We start from the raw sequence: 22,391 nt of genomic DNA on the forward strand, positions 1-22,391 counted from the left end.
TCAACACCTGCAGAAATCCTCACCTACTTGCTTCACCTCTCCAAACCAGGTTTAGCTATTTCATCAGTCAGCTGCTTATCATGAAAGATAATGGCTCCTCAATAGCCTCTCGCCCTCTTAATATCTCGTTTCATAAAAGGACTCTTTAATCTTCATCCTCCAATCTGGAAGGCCCCCGTTCCCAGAGATTTGAACGTAGTCTTAGCCCTAATAGAAAGCTCCTTTTGAACCACTGCAGTCTGCTCATTTGAAATATCTAACTTGGAAAGTGGTTTTTCTAGTAGCAATAACTTCAGTTCATTTCTCGCCTTATTTACAGTTTTACCACGACAAGGTTGTTCTCTGGACTCATCCCAAGTTCCTACCCAAAGTGGTGTCAGCCTTTCACATTAATCAGGACATTACACTTCCAAATATTCTTTCCCTGGCCTCATGTCAACAGGAGAAAATCTATACTCCATACGTAAGACTGCAAAAGAGCATTGTCTGAGGTTGAGTTCTTTTGTTTATAGTAGACCAATCTTCTCAATTATTCATATCATTTAACCCGAACTGACTAGGGGTTGCAGTTTCCAGAAGAACCATATCCAACTGGATTGCAAACTGTATTCAATTCTGTCATACTTCAACAAAGATTTCCTTATCAGGTTCAGTTTCAGCACATCAGCTGTGATCTAAAGCTGCTTCTATAGCGCATCTGCGAAATGTTCCCATACAGGACATTTGTAGAGGTGCTACTTGGTCCTCGGTCCATACTTTTACTGCACACTACTGCCTGAACTGTTTAACAGCCACAGATAGTGGACTAAGACGAGCAATGTTATCCAGAGTGCTAGATCAGAAAACCATGTCCATTGGGGAGTGTTTATATAAAAAAAAAAAAGGGGGAGTGAAAGGGAAGGTATGCTATAACAGGTGAAAATAAATCATCATCTCTAGTCCATACCTTTTCTTGTTTTTTCTTTATATGCTTGGGACTCTCAAATAGCAGGGCTAATTCAGCCTTCTTATCCACGGAAAAAGGAAAGTTTGCTCACGGTGTTTTCTGTAGATAGCAGGATGAATTAGCCATGTGTTCCCTCCCTTCTCCCTGGGCATGTTTTTCTGCTTCTATATACCAAGACCGCTACCTTCTAGCTTTTTTACTAACTGAAGAGAGTGATGCGCTGTGTGCGGGAAGTGCCATGCAGGCGCAGCACAACAAAACTTTTCAGTCCTGGAGAAGATGTCCGCTAGAATGTGATGTCACCCAAATAGGGCTATCTATGGAAAACACTGTTTAAGGTAAGCAAACTTACTTTTATTGCCTTTTCTACCATAGCATTTGTAATGTAAGCAGTGATGCTCACTGACACATTTTAAGATTTAAGATGTTTATTTGTAGCTTTCCTAGCATGTAGCAGATGGACTTAGGACCAATGGGTATAGTGTTCTCCTGATAGCAGTTGGGAGACAGTCAGATTTCAAGCTGACGCCACCCTACATATACCCGTGCAGGAAGCTTAGCTCTTCAGTACTTCTCCTAAGCAGTTAGGGACACTACACACACTTGCACAATGTTAGAAAATCCAAACCAAAGAAGAAAGAAATCTTACTTCTACAAGACAAGTCTCGCTCTCCTGAGATGATACCTAAGGGTCCCTCCCCTAGTCGAGAATTCCTGAGGTGATTTCAGAGATCCCTCAGAGGTAAGCCTCGGTCCGGTAGCCAGTTCCTGGCGTGGACTTAGCCCCCAGAGTGGCCGAGAGGCAGCGGGTGTGATACAGAGCACGGTGGTGAAAGTATTTTCCCTCTCCCCCCGCAGCCGGAGACCGGGAAGCACCGAGACAAGGTAAGGTAGAAAACTTTCTTAAAGTCTCAGGTCTCAGAGGCTTGGTTAGCCTCACAGATCGTCCTTCCGGGGTCTGTCTAATTGGGCTGATTAGCTCCATCCGGGCTACACCCCGATCTGGTGTGAGGATCCTCACACGTGGAGACCCTCTGGGGGTGGGGGTCATCGGCGCCATTTTCCCCCCTTGGTCGCTGTATTGTCCTCACAACTGAGCCGGGCGCACAAACGACTTGTGAGCACAGCGGCGCATGCACATCATTGGCGTAACCGGAGCGCACAACTGTTTCCCGACGCGTACACCTACGCGCACAAATCATGGCACCACTGGCCAAGGGACAAGCCTTCTGCTCAGCCTGCCACCTGAGAGCTGCGCAACCCGAAGTGGCCTCCGCCCTATGGCTGCAGCGCGAAGAGACTCGGGGGGGGGGGGGGGGGAACCAAAGCAAGGCCTCCCTCAGCCAGTAGAGGAATCTGGCTCAGACCCTCCTCAGATGGGCACCTCAGGGAACTTCACTGGATTCAATATGGACCCAGGGACCTTTTCCTGGGTGGAATTCTTCAAAGGGCTGCAAACCTTTGTCCAGGCGCAATTGGTACTGCCTGAAACACAGCCACAGTCTCCACCAGACGCGCAGGACCTTCCAAGACCCCCTTGGACCTCCAAGACATGCCCCAGCAGGGTAAAAGCCTCCCCCTAGGGGACACAGACACCTCGGGGGAAGAGCCTGACTCCCTGGAGGAAGGGGAAATCCCTCCAGGGATGGAACCATATCAAACCATGATGCAATTCTTTTCCAAAGACGAGTTACCAGATTTCGTATCTCTGCGCCTGAAGATGCTGGCCATTCCTGGCACATGTACCACAGCGGAGATGAAGACAAACCCAGTTTTGGTCAGTCTCCGTCAGGTCTCATGCTATTTCCCAATGCTGCAGGCCGTACAACAACTGAATGACCTGGAATGAAATGCCCCAGAGACCAGCTTCAAAGGAGGCCGGGCCCTAGAAGCCCTATACCCCCTGGAACCCACTGCCAAAGAAATAGCGCAGACCATGGCGTTCACTTTTGGGAACCCTATCTCAAAGCACACTACCATCCCAGTCGAAGGAGGAGCTGCACTCAAGGATGCCCAAGACAGACGTCAGGAATCCATCCTTAAACAGTCATTTGATGTCGCAGCAATAACCTTGTAGATCGCTTCCTGCTGCGCTGTTGTGACACGTGCCTGCTTGCTCCTCTCCAGGGACGCAACCACTTCCGCTGAAACATTACAACCGGCGATATCTTTCCTCACAGATGCGACCTCTGACCTGGTGCGCACCTCAGCCAGGGGCGTCTCATCCATAGTGGCAGCCAAAAGGCAACTATGGCTCCGAAATTGGTCAGCCGACGCAACCTCCAAGACTAAACTCACGAGAGTGCCTTTTAAAGAATCCCGGGAAAAAATCAATATGCCACTGCTACAGCGATTATAACTATAATCAATGAATCATGAGCATTGCTCAATCGCTGGAATGATATATATTTTTATGTGCCTTAAATGAGATATTTATAGTGAATTTTTCTTAAATTATTTAAAAAGATTTTTATGACACCTACTCTATATGGTATATATGTAGATTGAATTGTGATTTGTATGTTTGTTTATTGAAAATGTAAAGGAATTGGAGGAAAGTTTCATATAAACTCGTTGGTGTCTCCGCACCACGGTTATGTGGTGTTATAATCATTAACTGTCCCCCTCCTCCTATGTGAATTTTTTATATAAAAAGTTTTTTTTACTGAAATAACTTCACCTCTATAACCTCTTCCGTGTGGTGAGCATCAAATTATTTTATATACCATGACGGTGCTTAATGTGGAGAGCTGTAAACTCACTATGGACTATGAACTATAAAGGAGTAAAGTTCAGACTTCCCTTTAGGATGTTGGTATGTACTGTCCAGTTTCCAACAATGGTCCCGACACAGCCGATCCGTGTTTCAGACTGGTTGTCTTTCCTCAGGGATGTAGAACATTATGATGCAACCAACTTTCAAGGAATCTGGATGAACTCCATTGAAAAAAGTCCTCTGGTGGTCTTAAATAGATGACTCTTGACGGAGTTGCTCTGGCTTCGTCACCGGAGGTGTATTATTCATGGTAAACCAAAGGGATGGGCATTAGGACTGCGTAAGAGAGACACTGGCAACATCAGAGGCAGGGTCACCACAGCCCTGGAACAGATAAAGACAAATTACTAGGATAGTACTGCACAGCAAAATAATGTGTGTGGACTACATAGAACCATAGATTGGCTGGTAGAAGTTGGACATGTTGATGTGAGGGGGGCAGAAAATGGGAGTAGCATTCTTGTTCTTGCACCACATATTTATTCTCAGTGGAGGTTCATTTATTATTTATTGTATGACAGTTGAGTCAGCATATATAGTAAAACAAAAAAAAATCAAAAAAAAAAATCTGTCAAGCAGGACTGAATTAGCCATAAGTGAGTGAGTGTCCTCTGGTGCCAAACAGACCCTTTCCATTAACTAATACAGCTTTTGCTCTAGTGAGCATGTGTGGGAGTTCTTGCACAGACACATTCACTACCTCTCTCCCCTCTGTTTTGGTACTTTGTAGTTATCTTCTTTAAACTCACTTCGAGTTGCTTTGCTGCCTTGAAAGCTCCTCAAAAGCATTTTTCAGTGTTAAAAAGAAAAAAAAACCCAGCCCAAACTTAATAGAAAGTTTGAACAACATCTGTTTCCAAGAAGGCCATCTCTGGTGGCCAAAAGATGTCTATAACTGATGGCCATGAGATTTTATAAACGTTTAGGGCCAGACTGACGCAGCCAATTGCTATGACTCTGGCCGGAGGTCATCAATGTTCTAGAAGAGGGCTTGAAGATGGAAGAACTTTGCAGATCATGAAAAGCCAGAGTTGTTGCTCCTTTTGGATTGGGGCCTCCTCGGGTTCCCTCCAGGCCAAGCTAAACAGGAGCTCCTTAATGAAAGCTCCTAGATCCACTGCTCTACCAGGGCTGAGCAGAGCCTGAAAGCATTGCAAAAAGGGGTCAGTGAAAAGAAGCACCATGCGTCAGATGGCGATGCAGTTGGTACCAGCAAAGCTAAGGTCAGGACCAGGCCCATCCACATGAGACCCTGCTGCGGTCTGCACACAAAGGTCTCAGCACTGTAAAGGCATAAGCAGTCCGCACATCTCCTTCAATGCATTGGGCCTCAATTCAGTCGATGCAGCTTTTTGCCCTGTTGAGGCAAGAAGTTAGAGAGGTCCTCGGGGTGATTTATTGCACTTGATTCTCTCATTGTCTATGTCCTTATCTTGTCCCTGCCTCCTCGATTGAGGAGAAATTCATTTGGAGACTGATATGCTCTCTTGTGCCTCTGGTTTTCCATGCAGTTGACCCAGGAGGGGACTCCTTCCCCCCCCCCCCCCCCCAAAGTAGTGGGAGGGTTCATCTTTTCTTAGAAGAATAGAGGAAGAACACAAAGGACTGAGTCCTTAAAATTGTGGAATCTGGTTATTGTTTGCACTTTTCCTGTCCTCCAGCGTTGCACCAATGTTTTGCCTTCAATCTGGATCCGTCTCGAGGTGACGTGGTAATAGAACCTCTCCCTCTTCTGCCTAAGATGTCAGGGTGATTGCGACCAAACCTGGATTTTTGAAGACTGAACAAGTCTGTTTTATGGGAGAAGTTCAAAATAAACTCCCTCCACATCATCCTACCCTTCATTCAAGCAGAAGATTGGATGCATGCCCTAATTCTGAAAGATACATACACTCATCACTCCTATTGGAAATAGCTCTCTTCATAGTAGATTCCTCTTACTGCTAATATAAGGGTCTTCCTTTTGTGCTCTCGATGGCCTTGAGGGTCTTCACAAAATGTAGCAATAGTAGCAGCACCTTTATTGCCAGGCAATTTGTCTCTCCTTACTTGGATGACTGACTATAGTGAGGACACTCTGGAAAAGACTATACAGCTCCCTCAGTTTCCAGAGTTCATAATTGGTTTTGTAAAGTTTAACCTTGTTTCTACCCAGATAATTGTTCATTGCACTATGGATAGATTCCTTGTAGGCAAGAGCATTACTCCCATCGGAATGGGCGTTCTGTCTTCAAATCTTGATCCAGAACTTAGTAGAGAAGGATACATAATTGGTAACAAGATAATTTGGTAATTCTTTATCAGATTAAAGAAGTTTTCTATCAAATCAAATGAACAAAATGACTGTTGTTCAACATAAGTGTGGAGCCTTTATCTTGAGGCATACCATCTTGAAGCTTAGGGCATGCCCTACTTGCTCAGAACTCTTTTCCATGAAAAAAGTTGGCTCACCTTAAAGCTGACTTAGCTACGATAAAAAAAGGAATTAGCAACCACTAAGGAATCCTCATCCAATTTACAGTATTCAGAAATCTTTTTCCTCATTACGCAGAAAATTCAGAAACCCAGAAAAAAGTGGTTTATAGTAGGCTCAGGTTGGATAAGACCTCTGACCCAAAGACACCCATTCTTCACAATTGTGCGGCCCAGATCTCCTCCCCCACTTGCACAGAATTTCTAGAAACAATAAATGGATTGCAGTGGGCTCTGGTAGGATAAGACCTGTGATGCACACACACCCACTCTCTCAAGCGACATAAGTACAAAATGTCTTTGCTGTATTGGAACTTGAAGAAGCTTTAGCAATGAGGACTGAAGTGGTATCTGAAAGGAAAGAAATCCAATGCACACAGATTCTGTAATAAACCAAAAACCATAAGAAAAGGCTCATTGTGTTGGGTGATTGTCATCAGAGACACTAATTTGGGAATTCTTTTTGAGGGGAACACTATATAGTTAAACCTTCCAGGATCATTGGCTGGTAGAAATGCTAATCGGATAGTCAATGCAATCAATGAAGAAAGTAAGGACTCTGAAGTTGACATTATCATCCATCTGGGAACAAATGACCTTGCTAGAAACAACATCCAAGTGGTACAGAGAATTTTCCAGACTCTGGAGCAGCAGATTAGTCACATGGCAAAGACTATTGCCTTTTCAGAAGTGTTACCTGTTCATGGAAAGAGGAAGGAGATTAAGTCATATAGATAACTTCAATACATGGCTCAAAACCTGGTGTAAGGAAGAAAGTTTTGGATATATTAGGGGCTGGGGCTATGTATGGAACAATAAAAGACTTTGTCAAAGATGGCTTACATTTGTCTGTGGCAGGAAAAAGGATATGAAGTGAAAAATTCAAATCATATGCTATAAGGCATTTAAAATAGAGGATGGAGGTGGCAGAAGGAAATTGGAATGTCATACCCAACATCTCCAAGGTGGGTGAAGAAATTTAAAAAAAATCAGCTGCACAAGGTAGAAAAGATGCTGAAGAAGAGAAGTTGAAAAGCTATGAGTACAAGTACTCATAGTCTGGGCAATAAAATCAGACCTGCAGGCTCTAATAGTAGAAGTGGACTTGGGACATCATTGCTGTTTGAGACATAGTTCAGTCACATGACTGGGATATGGCCAACCCAAGCTATAACTTAAGGAAGGACAGAGGTCAGGAAAGGGGGAGGAATAGTGCTTTATCAAACAATATCCAAGCAATTGAAATGAAGGGACATGGGGTAAGGAAGAAGCATTATGGGCTGCTGTTTAATAAAAACAAAAAAAAACAAACTTCCATTTACATTGGTGTGGTCTGCAGGCCTCCTATTCAAACAGAAGAGCTAGATAGAGATCTGATCAAAGATATCCAAAAGATGGGAAGAGACAGCAACCCAAACGAGGGCCCCAACTTCCCCGATCTGGGGAACTGATGTGCAGACAAAGGGAAAAAAAAACAAAATACTGGACTGCTTCTGCAACCAAGTCCATAAATAAATGTCAAACAGCACTGTCTTGAATTTTCAAAAAGGCTCATTGCCCAGTAAAAATGTTGCAGTAAATTTTTATGGGTTATCATAAGGCTTGGGGTTAACTGCACAGAGCAGCCGTTGCTGTCCATAAGAGAAACATGGGGTAGCCTGCACAGTGTGGCAGATACTACCATAAGCTTTCTGGGCAGACTGGATGGACCATTTTTGATTCTTTTCTGCCATCATTTCTGTTACTATGTAATGATCAAGTCTCAGGCCTGAAAAGTTTTGATTACCCTGGGACACATGGCGACCGCAGTGCATATAGTTTCCATGATCATCTCAACATGCTGATTCTTCAATGGGGACTCCGTGTCCAGTGGAATCAGTTGCTTCAGCCCTTTCTATACCCAGTGAGGATCACAGCGGACAATTTAAGGCTCTCTCCAGTGGTGGCTAGACCCAAACATCTTAGAGATGAGGGCTCCTCTTCAGCTTCTACCTCATTAAATAACACTGGCAATGGATGCATCTATGAGGGGTGGGTTTCTTCGGAACCCAAGGGATCTGGTCATCAAAGTCTGTTTCAGGTCAACCTATGAAGCTATGAGCAATCTTAACAAACATTGAGTGGGGGTTTTTTTCACTTCTAAAGAGAATTCTGATACAAATCGATAACTAAAGGCACAGCCTGCTGATGCCACGCGCCTAGCGCTGGACACCGAAGGGGCGCAACCAAAGGGGCATGCCCCTTTGAGCGCCCCTTTGAGTCGCACCTTCAAGTTTAAACCTTCAACTTAAGCGACTCTTACACCAAAAGTTCCAAATCCGACATTATGCATCTATTCAACAATCTAACGATGACTCCAGAAGCCTTAAAACTCCCTTTAATGAGACAACGAAACCTGGTAAATATAACCATTATTGATGCTACAAAATATCTGATATGCTTTGCTTTCCTCCTCATAAATGCTCAATCCCTCACTAAAAAAAATCATGCTATTCGCAGATATGATGCAAGATCAAAAGCCAGACTTCATTGCGATCACTAAAACTTGGTTAAAAAAATACCGACAATGTACTAACAAACCAATTAGCCAACAACGAATATAACACATTCTCAATCCCCAGGAAATCACGCAGAGGCAGCGGAATATTGCTAATAGTTTAAAAAAAAAAAAGCCTTGCTATGAAACTGATACCTATCTTACTTCCTAAACAATACGAAACAGCCCTATTTGATTCAAAAAAACTCCAAATATGCCTGGTCTACTGCCCCCCCCCCCCCCCAACTACTTGATAACTTCTCCCTACTAATCGAATTCTTCATTACGGCCATCAACCACAAAAAAACTCACAATCATACTCTGAGACTTCAATCTCCACACAGACAAAACCCATCTATCCCACTCCGCCCAAACCCTGATAGAAGTGTGGAGTTAAGGGCGGCAAGGACAACTAGTAAACAAACCAACACATAAAGCAGGCCACACATTAGACCTGATATTTACTAATGATAAATTCCTCGCAAATCCCACAGTAAACTGCTCACCAGTTCAATGGTCCGACCATTATCTCAAATTGCAAGACTTTAATCATAAACAGCTTTAACTCAGAATCAAGCCCCCACTCCTTCAAATACAGACCTCCTTTCCCCCTAGAACCCCTACAACAAGAACTTTGGAAAACAAAGAACATAGACCTATCTAACATCACCAATGCTGCACACTCATGGCAAAAAATAACCATGGAAATCGCCAATAATATAAACCCAGAAAGAATGAAAAAGATAGATAACAAAAGAAAAAATGGTAACCCATGGTTCAACAAGCATCTAAAGATATCAAATCAATCCTAAGAAAAAGAATGGCGCAAAAACAAATGTCCCTAACGCTAGCCAGATATCGGACATACCTAGCGTACTACAAAAACTCAATAAACAACACTAAAAGAGATTACTACAACAAAAAAATACAAAACTACTCAAACAACCCAAAAACTGTTTAACATAGTTAAAAACCTAACCTCAGACAACACCACCTTCACTCACTCAAACAAAATTCTAAGCAAGATCTCACCATTTTTTCAAAACAAAATTAGCAAAATCACTGAAAACTTAAAGAAAATCCCGACACAAAAACTACAACTAATCAACAAAGACCTAACCCCATGATCCTCCTTTGAAACCATATCGTCAACAGAAATAGAGAAGCTAATCCAAAACCTTTAACCCAGCATGCCACGAACTCGATAAAATACCCACTAGAACCCTAAAAGAGCTTATCGCACATCACCCCAATCATCACATCAATCATCAAGAAATCACTTGAAGGCAAGCTACCAGACATACTGAAAATGGCAACAATTAAACCTATTATAAAAAAGAAGAACCTTGATCCCAATGATCTCAATAACTACCGCCCCATCTCAAACTTATCATTTCTGGCTAAACTAACAGAAAAGCTGGTACTGAAACAATTAAAAACATCTAGAACTAAACATTCTATCCCCCATTCAACACAGATTCCGGAAACAACACAGCACAGAAACATTACTCCTCAACCTATCCAACACAATCCTAAGAGGTTTCAACAAAGGCCAAACATACATTCTCATATTACTAGACCTATCCGCAACCTTTGACAGTCGACCATCAAACACTACTTCTGAAATTGGTCTAGCTGGAAAAACACTAAAATGGTTCACCTCTTTCCTTCTAAACAGATCATTTCAGGTAAACATCAACAACTCCCTTTCAGAACAAATTCCACTTGAAACTGGAGTGCCACAAGGCTCGACCCTATCCGCCACACTGTTCAACATTTTACATCCTCCCATTATGCCAACTGCTATTAAGCCTTAGCATCACGTACTTTATGTACGCAGACGACATACAACTAATCATCCCTGTAACAAACACCGTCGAGAATATGCTCAATCTAGCAGCCACCACTCTCAACAACATAAAGAACACTCTCTAAATCAATTTAAACTATGCCTTAACATGGACAAGACCGAATGTATTCTACTTGAAAGAAAAAAACCAACCAAACCACACCGAGAACACAATTCAAATAGACAATTCCATAATCAAAATAAGTGAAAACATAAAAGATCTTGACATTTAAAAAAATTCTTTTGATATACCGATACTCAAGACTAGTGTCTTATCGTACCGGTTTACATTGAAACAAGGGGTAACCAATTAACTAGGAAGATAAAGTTACAATGAACAGGGGTTTACAGAGTGGGAGAGTAGAGAGCAAAAGCATATGATTAACATAAATTATAACATAACTAAGTTTAACATAACAAAGTTTAATATAGGGAGCGAATGTAGCAAGCTTAGACAATAGCTTAATCTTTAGGTCTATAAAACTGCAGGCACGAATGAGGGAGGAGGGGGGGGTCGGATCTGCTCGACCCCCGAATTGAGCTTCAAAAAACACATAGCCATGAAAACCAAAGAAGGCTTCCCCAAGCTCTTAATCCTTAAGAGACTAGAACCACTACTAAATCAACCAGAATTCAGAACCATCCTTCAATCCCTAATACTCACAAGCCTTGACTACTGCAACTCACTACTACTACTAGGACTTCCCAAATCAACCACACGCCCACTGCAAATACTACAGAATGCCACAACGAGAATACTCACAAGCCACAAAAGATCCGATCACATCACCCCAGTACTAAAGGAACTTCATTGGTTACCCATAAATAAACGTATAGAATACAAAATGCTATCCATCATACACAAAAACATAAATAAAAATGAAAACAAATGTCTGAATACCATATTCCAAAAAAACATTCCACAACACAACATCAGCCAACAATATCCTGCTTGCCATCCCATCAGTCACAACCGTTAACCTCATAACAGTTCGAGAGAGAGCAGCTTTGATAGGGGGACCTCGCTTTTGGAACTCTGTACCTGAAAACCTAAGGTTACAGAATGACACAGCTTTTCAAAAAACAACTCAAAACATGGCTATTTCTACAAACCTACAAAGATGGCATTGGTTAGTAATCACCTGTAATCAATAGAGACTTATGATTAAAGAAGCCCACCCTCCCCCACACCCCTTTTCCCAAATCTCCCTGTTATACCCACCAAATCCCCCCCCTTACCCTTCTGTCAACAACTATACCCTCCTAGCCCCTAACAGTCAAGTTTTTCACACTTAATAGGCTGAATAGAAGTTGTCAACAATGTTAATCGTTATATTACTAGTTGCCATGTTACGGTTAGTAAAATTACTGTTAGTAAAGCTAAAAACTAACAAACTGTATCCGTTATTGTACAAAATTATCTGTTTTGACCTTTTACTGTAAGAAGTTGTTATACTTGTAAACCGGAGTGAAGACCTGTTCCAAACTTCGGTATATAAAAACACACAAAATAAATAAAAAACTAAGTAGCTATGTTCTGTGTGAACAAGCAAAGTGGCACAGGGCCTTGGACCTTTACCAAGAATCTCTAAACTTCATGTTCTTGTAGCCTAGTGCCTTCCTACAAGTATCTTACCTTCCCAAGATCTCCAACATATACTGGTGGATTGCTTCAGCAGACTATTTTGTCCCCATGAGTAGTCCAAACAGTAGTAGACAAGTTGTTCAACCTCTGGGGTTGCTCATCTATTGACTTGCATCAGAGGACAAAAGGAAAACTAAAAAAACTTTGCTCCATTCATTCTAAGCAAATCCAGGTTTGTTGTGGATGCTTTTCTGCTTAAGTGGGAGGCAAATCTAATGTATGTGCTTCCACCACTTCCGCTGATGGCAAGAACAGTGCAGAAGGCACTCAAGGACTCTGTGCAAGTGATTTATTGCTCCAGTATGCCCCAGACAAGTGTGATTCCCTTATCTTACATACTTAGTAACATAGTGACGGCAGAAAAGGACCAAATGGTCTATCCAGTCTGCCCAGCAAGCTTCTTATAGTAGTATCTGCTGCACTGTGCAGGTTACCTATATGTTTCTCTTAAGGGTAGCAACTGTCGCTCCGTGCATTTATTCCGAAGCCTTATAACAACCCATAAAAAATATACTGCTAGTACGGACAATGCTGATGTGTTTTGCTTATGGAGTTGGCTTTAGAAGAAGACCTGTGCTTCTAATGAATGAAGTGCTGTTTGAAGAATTTTGTACAAATTTAAAATCAGCAAATCGGGTACAAATATAAACTGAAGCTTCAGAACCTACCGGTTTTCTTCATCTTTAATAATAGTTGTAGGAAAGGGTAGGGGGGGAAAGAAAATTTAAAAGGATTGTCAAAATACATTTTTCTCCTTTACAAAAAAGAAACTAATATACACTGGTAGCTTTATGCTGTTAAAAGTGCAGCCTGACAAATGTTACGTAGTAACATGCTAGATGACGCAGATTAGGATCTACTACTCTGGCTGTTTCTATCTGCACTGCTTTAAGAATATATCTCAGCTACTATAGGAACTTCACTAACTTCAGGATACTGCACTTTTTCCAAATCAGTAGATCTCTCTCAATCCAATCAGCAAGGGTTTGTCATTTTCTCTCTTCAGTCCTTTATCATTATGAACAGATCAGCAGACATTTGGCCAACAATCGAGGGTCTCCTCCCACCAATGCATTCTACTCCACTTTTCAACCCTGTTGCTTTCACTGTTCTTTATATTTGGTTTTTTCTGTTTTATAATAGGCATTTTTATATTTTGATCTCCATTTCATAGAATTCTTGTTGTCCAAAGTAAAGATAGTAACTTAATATATTTGATCTAAGTTGTTAAATGCAGTTGACAGGACATGTTATATAAGAATGCTACTGAGGACATACTTAACTGTAAGGATTACGAGAATACCAAAGTGAGGCTAGGGAGCAATATAAACACGGTGATGTTCTTATACAATAAGTTATCAACCACAAAACTTAGGGCCTCATATACTAAGCATTTTTCCCATAGACACAAAATGGGAGGAAAGCCTTAGTAAATCAGACCCTTTGATTGAAAAGATTAAAATTACCATTTTCACACTGGGAAAATAAAGGCCGTAGCTAAAATTGAGCCATTAAAGATAGGAAAATTGGTTCCTACCTACTAATTTTCGTTCCTGTAATACCACAGATCAGTTCAGACAAGTGGGTCCTGCATCCCTACCAGCAGATGAAGACAGAGAACAAAACCCCAAGGCACCGTCACACATCAGTGTGCCACCTGCAGTTCCAGACTACTGACATGTACCCAAGCCCTAAAGTAGCTACCATTTCCCCTTTCAGGGCAAACAGGAAACACAGGGTTAGAAACCCTTGAACTGGAGCCTCTCATACTTCCAGAATCTTGATAAACACAATTTGGGGGGGGGGGGGAACCAGCTTATGTACAGCGTGCAAACATCTCTGATATAAAGTGTAAACCACCATCATGAAATTAAGTCTTTAGGCAGTAAAGAGATGGGTCTCTGGACTTATCTGTGGTATTACAGGAATTAAATTAGCAGATGATAACCAATTTTCTTTTCCTGTTCATACCCAGATCAGTTCAGACAAGTGGGATGTACTCAAGTACCCACACACTGGTCAGAAACCCGAAAGATCATAGAACACTTTCACTAAAAAATCAAATCTTCCTATGCCCATATGTGCAATCAGTAATGCTTTGTGAGTATGAAGTGAGGACCACACCGCGGCCCTACATATCTCCTGGGGAGACGCTAGCTGACACTCTTGTAGAATGCACCCTCAGGTCTGTTGGAATTTCACGACCCTTACAAATATAAGCCGAACAAATGGTCTCCTTCAGCCATTGAGACTGCATAGCTTCAGAAGCTTTATCTCCTTTCTTCACCCCACCGAACACACACAGGTAATCCGACCGCCGAAAACTTTGTTGCGTTATTTGAAGGTCACTGAGTCTGACACACATCCAGAAGATGATCTCTCTCATGCGGAGACTACGTAGACCACTCTGGAAACACCGGAAGTTCTATGGTCTGATTCACATGGAAGGAAGAAACCACCTTCAGCAAGAAAGAGCTACTGTATGCAACGTCACCCTGTTATTAGAAATACGCAAAAAAGGGTCCCAACAAGACAGAGCCTGAAGCTCTGAAATCTGCCTGGCTGAGCATATGGCCATCAGAAAAACTGTTTTCAAAGTCAGATCTTTCAAAGACGCTCGTCTTAAGGACTCAAATGGTGCCCCACAGAAAACCTGCGAAACTAAGTTGAGGTTCCAGTCTGGGCATACTTTCCGAACTGGAGGATGAAAATGCTTAACCCCCTTCAGAAATCAAATTATATCGGAATGAGAGGCCAAAGACCTCCCCCGCAACTTACCCCAAGACAATCCAAGGCTGAAACCTGGATGCGAATCGGAGTGAACTATAGGCTAGACCCTTAGACAACCTCTGCTGTCGACGGGACAAAATGTGAGGAACGCCCACAGTTAGGGGATCTAGCTGTTATTGAAGACACTAGGACTCAAAATGCCTTCAAGACCCTGACATTCGCCATAGAACTAGAAGGTCTCCTAGCCTGGAGTAATATGGAAATTACTGGTTCTGAATATCCTTTCAGGCACAACCGCTGCCTCTCAAAAACCTAGCCACAAGACAAAAGCGATCCTCCTGATCCGAAAATATGGGACCTTGTCACAGCAACCCTGGCAGGTGAGCCAACCTGAGAGGCCGATCTAGCGCAAGATACACTAGATCTGCGAACCACAGCCGATGTGGCTACTTTCCCTGGATGCATCTCTATGCGCTGCGAAAGTTGACCGATGAGTGACCAAGGAGGAAACTCATACAGAAGAACTCCCATTGGCCACAGGCACACTAGATCATCCAGCCCTTCTGATCTGATCTCCCTTCTGCAACTGGAAAATCTTGCCGCCTTTGCGCTGGCATGCGTTACCATGAGATCCAGCTGGAGGAACACCCCACCTGGCAGCAAACCGATCCCAAGCCTCAGAGTACAACTCCCATTCCCTCGGATTTAGTTGTTGCCTGCTGAGGAAATCCACTTGCACATTGTCCACTCACACTTCGTAAGATGCTGCTATTCCCTCAAGGTGACTTTCTACCCATACAAACAGTTGCTAAACCTCCAGAGCCACTGTGTGACTGCTCGTCCCTTCTTGACGATTGATGTACGCCACCATTGTCGCATTGTCAAGAAAATACGAACCATTCCATCTTTGATCCAGGGCAGAAACATCTCCAGGGTCCTGCGGACCACCCAAGTCTCCGGAAGATTGATAGACCAGGATATCTACACTGTTGTCCCAAAGACCTTGGGCAAACCATCCCAGGCACACTGCTCCCCAACCTTTGAGGCTGGCGTTTGTTGTCACCACCACCCAATCCGGGGCCTCCAGATCCACTCTCTTTTCCAGGTTGTGCTGAGAGAGCCACCACAAAGGACTGGACCTGGATTCTTTTAGAAGAGGCAAAGGCAGAGGATACATGACAACGGATTCCACCTGGACATGAGCGCCTTTTGCAAAGGCCGCATGTGAACAAAGATCCACTGAGCCAAATCAAATACAGAGGCCATGGAGCCCAGAACCTGCAAATAATCCCAGACCTTTGGTACTGACAGGCGCATCACCTGTGCCTACAACTTCAACAATCTGTCTGCTTTCAGAAACACCCTGCCTTTCTGGGTCTTGAAGCGTGCTCCCAGATACTCTGACTTGGTCGGAACCAGGTGACTGTTCACTACATTTATCACCCAACTGAGTGAATTTGTTGTCCATCGCTTGTTGGATAGAACGACCGCACTCTTCCTCTCTTTGTCCGAATGAGCCAGTCCAGATATGGATGGTCTAAAATACCTTTTCATCTCAAGGCTGCTGCCACCATGACCATCACCTTCATGAAGGTTCAGGGTTCCGTAGCCAACCCGAAGGGGAGAGCTTGAAACTGGAAGTGCTGCCCCAGAACCATGAACTGCAGTAACTTCTGATGGTCCTTTTGAATGGGAATCGGGTGCCGGAATCTGTTCTGGTTTCGGTATTGTGGACCTGCAGGAAATTTCGTTTCCTGCGGTCCACTGGCTGTCCCGAGCTGAAAACCCCCCTCCCACTCCGACCCTTTAGATTTAATTATTTACAATTCTCCCCCCCCCCCCCCCCAAAAAAAACTTGCCTAAAGTCACTGGTGGTCCAGTGGGGGTTCTGGGAGCAATCTCCCGCTCTCGGGCCGTCGGCTGCCAGTAAACAAAATGGTGCCGGTGGCCATTTGCCCTTGCCATGTGACAGGGGCTATTGGTGCCATTGGCCAGCCCCTGTCACATGGTAGGAGCAATGGATGGCCAGTGCCATCTTAAAAAATGTACAATGCTTCCATGCCACTTCATACCCAGTAGTGGGATGAATCCAATATGTGCCTTTGGTTTGTTGGCAACATCCACGTAATCTGCATGAAAAATGTCCTGCATTAATAATTTTAAATTGAAATACTGATGGTGATTCTGTCTTAATATTCCAGCCTAATATTCCAAACCCTCAAGTCGGAGCTTATTTGCAGATATTTTATATATGTCAGTTTTGCCTAATGGATGTTGCAGTTACTTGCGATTTATTACCACATCACAATTTTGCAATCTGGAATTTAATTTTACTCTTAGTTTGCTTCCTCATTTTCTATGCTGTCTGAATTTTACTGTACCATTATCAGAGTGATGGGAATGCTTGGGGTATGTGTTTATGGTGGGTGTTTTATATAAAAGCTAGTGGGTTTGCTTGAGGTGCTTGTATCTAGGAGGTAGCATAAAATAATCATAGGACAACAAAACAATTGGCTAAGCAAATCCATCATAATCCACACTCCAAAACTGAACCTACGCTCAATGAATAAAGGCCTCCTCAAAATCCCTCATGCCAGAACCGCTCGACTGAACACAACCCGTGAGAGAGCCATATCCATCGCAAGCCCCACACTATGGAACTCAATACCAATTGAAGAAATAACTCAACCAAACATTTTAATGTTCAAAAAAGAACTGAAAACCTGGCTGTTCACCAGAGCCTACTCAAATTCACTCAACCAACCAGCCCACCAAGTACACACGCAACCCAACACCAAGAAGAATGCTACATCCCTCGATCTACCAAAAAACTCTCAACAATGGATTACCTAAGATAATGGGCAACTGACCTCACATAGTATATATTACATCCTCCTAAAGATACTTTGGTTAAACCCCTGCTGTTACAGACCCAATTATATAACACACCCAACCTATTTTATTTATTTTATTTATTTAAAAACTTTTTTCTATACCATCGTTTATTTATTTCGGATTTTTATATACCGACTTTCTCAATACAAGTATCGAATCAGGTCGGTTTACATAGAACAATAACTGTCGCAATAAAGGCGTTACATTAAACAGCGTTTCTTAAACAGCGTTTAGTAATGCACCATCACAACGGTTTACAAATAGGCACATAAATAAGTTTGGTTTGGTTTATAATTTGTCTAAAAAGTGCCAATAAATTTTTCGGTTACATGTTTCAATAATTTTATATGAAAAGTGGATTGGAATTTCCATTTATATGATTAATAGAATAACCATACAAGTTTTATACTGTACTTCTCTTACATTAATACTTAATTATGCAAAAAAATAATAAAGTAAGCAATTATGCTATTAGGTGACTTTATGCTGTGTGTAGATGTTCTTTGCTTGTTCATTTGTATTTCTTACTCACCGTTCTCATTGTGAAAAGCTTTTTTGGAGAGCCATGTTTTTAAACTTTTTTTTTAAGAGTTTTAAATCTCTCATTAATCTTATTTTGAGTGGCATTGTGTTCCATAATATTGGACCAGCTAAAGATAGTGCGCTCTCTCTAACTTGGGTCAGTTTTGCTGTCTTGACCGAGGGGATGGTTAGTAGAGCTTTATTGGCTGATCTGAGATTTCTCTGGGGGACATGTAATCGTAGTGCAGTGTTTAGCCAATCAGCTTTTCAGCATTGATTAGTTTGTGAATTGTGCATAGTGTTTAAATTGCACTCTTTGTTCTATTGGCAGCCAGTGTAATTTGGCAAGTTTTTGAGTGATGTGATCTTTTTCCAGTAAGTATTCCGGCAGCAGAGTTCTGTAAGATTTGTAGTGGTCTTAGTGTTGAATATGGTAATCCCAGGAATAGTGTGTTACAATAGTCTGTGCTAGTGAATATAAGTGCTTGCAGAACTGTTCGAAAGTGTGCTTGGGTTAATAAGGGTTTTAGCCTCCTGAGGACCATTAGTTTGGCGTAGCCTTCTCTAACTTTCAATGATATGTGTTGCTTAAGGTTGAGTTCCATGTCAATTATTACTCCTAGGTTTCGAGCTTTCTCGGCTAGCTCTATCTGATCATTTTTAAGTTTGGGATTCTGAATCAATTCAATGTTTTTTCGTTCAAGGTGTATAAATTCTGTTTTTTCAATATTAATTACTGGCTCCATTTGGTTTAGTAGTTTTATTATATCTAGGTACAACATTGCAAAGTTTAATGTTTTTTCAATTGTTTCCTCTACTGGTAGAATTAGCTGAATGTCGTCAGCGTATATGTAATGTATGATACCCAGTCGTGGCATAGAGGCAGCATGTAAATGTAAAATAGAGTCGCCGATAGTGCTGAACCCTGGGGGACCCCTGTCTTTAGCTCGATTTTGTCTGATATTGTGTTTTTTTTATCTGTACTTGAAAAAATCTATTGTTAGGTAGGATCTGAATCATTCAATTGTTTTGTTTTGTAATCCTATTATGGTATGGTTTACTGTGTCAATGCTGCTGACAGGTCTAATAATATCATAATGTAGTGTTTTCCGCTGTCAAATCCACATAGTACATTATCTGTTTGAGAGATTAGTAATGTTTTGGTGCTATAGTGTTTTCTGAAGCCGTGTAGCGAGGGGTAAAGTATGCTATTGTTGTCTAGATGTTCTGCTAGTTATTTTTGTACTGCTTGTTCTATTAATTTAGCAAGCATAGGTAAGTTTGAAACAGGTCTATAGATACTTAATTGGGTCACTTTTTTTCTTCAGTATTGGTTTAATTATCGCACCTTTAAGTGAGTCTGGCATTAATCCTTCGCTAAGTGATAGGTTAATTATTTTGGCGATTGTGTGGGAAGTTATATCAGCTAGTTTTTTTTAATGTCCATGGGTGGGAATGGTGTCAATTTTATATGGGGCTGGATTCAAATTTTTTAGCATTCCTTTCTCCCTCACTTATTAACCCCAATCTTATATGTAACAACAGTTTGTATGTAATAACTTTGCTGTATGTAATAATCTATATAAGTAATAACAATGTTATATGTAAACAACTAACATAAGTTGCTGTGATGTTTATCTAACCTGTTTCACAATTCTGTAAACCGTTCTGATGGCGAAACCGTATGACGGTATACAAAACACGTTAAATACAGATACATAGCTTTTTACAGTGAAGCCACCTGGGTGAAAATTTTTGTTTAAATGATTACTTCTCTATTTTTTTCTGCAGCTTGATTTGTCAGAGTTTCAGAAGGAATTAGAAAAGAGCCAAAACATGTTTCCTGAGAATCCAACTGTTTGGGTGAAAGATCTTGCTGGATACCTGAATTTTAAACTGCAGGCTCCCAGGAGTGACCCCACACTCAGCCAATATACTCATGGTATGTTTTCATTATTTACTGCAGGACTATCTGTAACTTTCTAGGGATGCCAATTGGGACAGTACTGTATTTTTGCTGACATGAAATACCAGTATGGTCTAACATACTGGGAAATGCTGAATGTGACAATAGTGGAACATAATGAATTACATTCTTGTAATAGATGCACAAAGGACTGATTTAACTTAATGGTGAAACTTGCCAGCAATAGGTACCAGTCATCAGGACTTTAATTGTAGCATTTAAAACCCTTTTACTTCAGGCTTATTCCTTTGCTGAGGGGTCAAAGTATTTTAAGATTTGGCTGCAATTTCTGCACTAATACACAGGAGTTCAATCACCCCAATCAGTACTGTACAATTGCTGCTTTTAAGCATGCAGCAACGCTGACACTAAACATAACATAATCTCAAATTTTTTTTGTATTAACTATTTTTTGTTTTGTGGTTTGCAATTTTGTTAAATATTGATTTTGCTGTTACTCTTTGTATTTTGTACCATGCTTTGAACCCAGTGTAACCTTATAATGTTGTTTTTATTGGTGTGCCAAGTAAGTTTTGTGTGAATTCAGACTGTTTGCTGTTCCTTGGGAAGGGCAGTATTTGAGTGAGGAACTAACTCCCATGGTCAGCGAGCCTCATTGTATCCACAAGGGGGATGTTGTTACCATGTGTATATATGCCTTTTTTTTTTTTTTTTTTTAAATAAAATTTGATGTTGAAGGACTATAAAATACATGCCTGGTCCAAATAGAGTGGTCATTGTCAATATAATATTGATGATAAAATAAAAACCAACTAGTTGAGCCAAGAAAAAATGTAGATTTGAAAGGAATTCATATAGCCCAATTTAAGGTGTTTCAGAGGAGCAACAGCATTTTATGTTTTTCTTAAATATGATTTAATATGAAAAGCTCTTAAAATGGTTTGTCAGCTGTCCAAATGCTTACTGTTGGGGGAGGGGGAAGAACAAGCATTTAAATCAGTTTGTTTTGTTTAGGTAAAGACAGAACAGAGTTGTGTGTTTAATAGTAGCTTGATTATTATATTCTAGGTCAGCGGTTCTCAACCTTTATAGTTCTGCAACCCTTTTAATACAATTCCCCACTATGTGGCGACCCCCAACCATAAAATTATTTTTGTTCATAGGCCTAAGTAACTACTGTATATACCGTATTTTCCGGCGTATAAGACGACCCCCAACTTTTACAGTTAAAATATAGAGTTTGGGATATACTCGCTGTATAAGACTGCCCCTCTTCCAATGCATTCCAACATTTACAGCAGGGAGGGAGTGACTCAAGGAGTGAGGGCGCGCGCAGAATGAACTTTTTTACTGCATCCGGTGAGGGGAGGGAGTGACTCGAGCGACAAAAAAACCCATATTTCCGATGGTCTCTTAGGCGACCCCTAGCAAATCGTCAATCGACCCCCAGGTTGAGAACTGCTGTTCTAGGTAAAAGTGCATTTTATGATATTAATAGCTAGCCCTAGTTAGTCCAAAGATACAGAGCTGGGTCTGGAATTAATTCTGAGTCTCCTGGCTCAAGTAAGTAATTTGTGATTGGCATTTCAAAGCGGATTACTTTCAGGTACTGTAGGTATTTCCTTATCCCCAGAGGTTTACAATCTAAGATCTTGAGTTACTAAGGTAAATGCTTAGTAAATGAAGCCCTAAATTTGTACCTGAGGCAATGAAGAGTAAAGTGAGTTGCCCAAGGTCACAAGGAGCAGCAGTGGGATTTGAACCCTGGCTTCCCTGGTTTGCAGTCCACTAGGTCAGGGATGACCAGCTCCAGATAAGAGCCACAGAATGGCCTGGTTTTCAGGACACCCATAATAAATATGCATGATATAAATTTGCATGCATTACCTCTATTATATGCAAATATTTCTCATGCATATTCATTAATGATATTCTGAAAACCAGGTCTGTTTGTGACTTGGCCACCTCTGCTCTAGGTAGCTACTCCATTTCATTTTTCCGAGTCAACTTGTTTGTATATGTGGGAGGTTTTTAATACAATAGTGAAGTCCCAAATCATCTTCAGCTAAATGACTTTTTTCTTGGAAAAATCA

The 22,391-nt window shown here is 41.6% G+C and overlaps 1 protein-coding gene across 4 annotated transcripts in view; it reads left to right on the plus strand.

Moving 5' to 3' along the window:
* Window positions 1–22,391, plus strand: part of TMEM214 (transmembrane protein 214) — a 239,828-nt gene that overhangs the window by 27,139 nt on the left and 190,298 nt on the right. For all 4 annotated transcript variants that reach the window (XM_029596290.1, XM_029596291.1, XM_029596293.1 and 1 more), the window contains one exon: window positions 20,163–20,313. In XM_029596290.1, coding sequence (XP_029452150.1) covers window positions 20,163–20,313 — 151 coding nt within the window. The remainder of the gene's footprint in view (window positions 1–20,162; window positions 20,314–22,391) is intronic.

The sequence above is a fragment of the Rhinatrema bivittatum genome, chromosome 3, assembly GCF_901001135.1.
Source record: "Rhinatrema bivittatum chromosome 3, aRhiBiv1.1, whole genome shotgun sequence".
Taxonomy (NCBI): Eukaryota; Metazoa; Chordata; class Amphibia; order Gymnophiona; family Rhinatrematidae; genus Rhinatrema; species Rhinatrema bivittatum.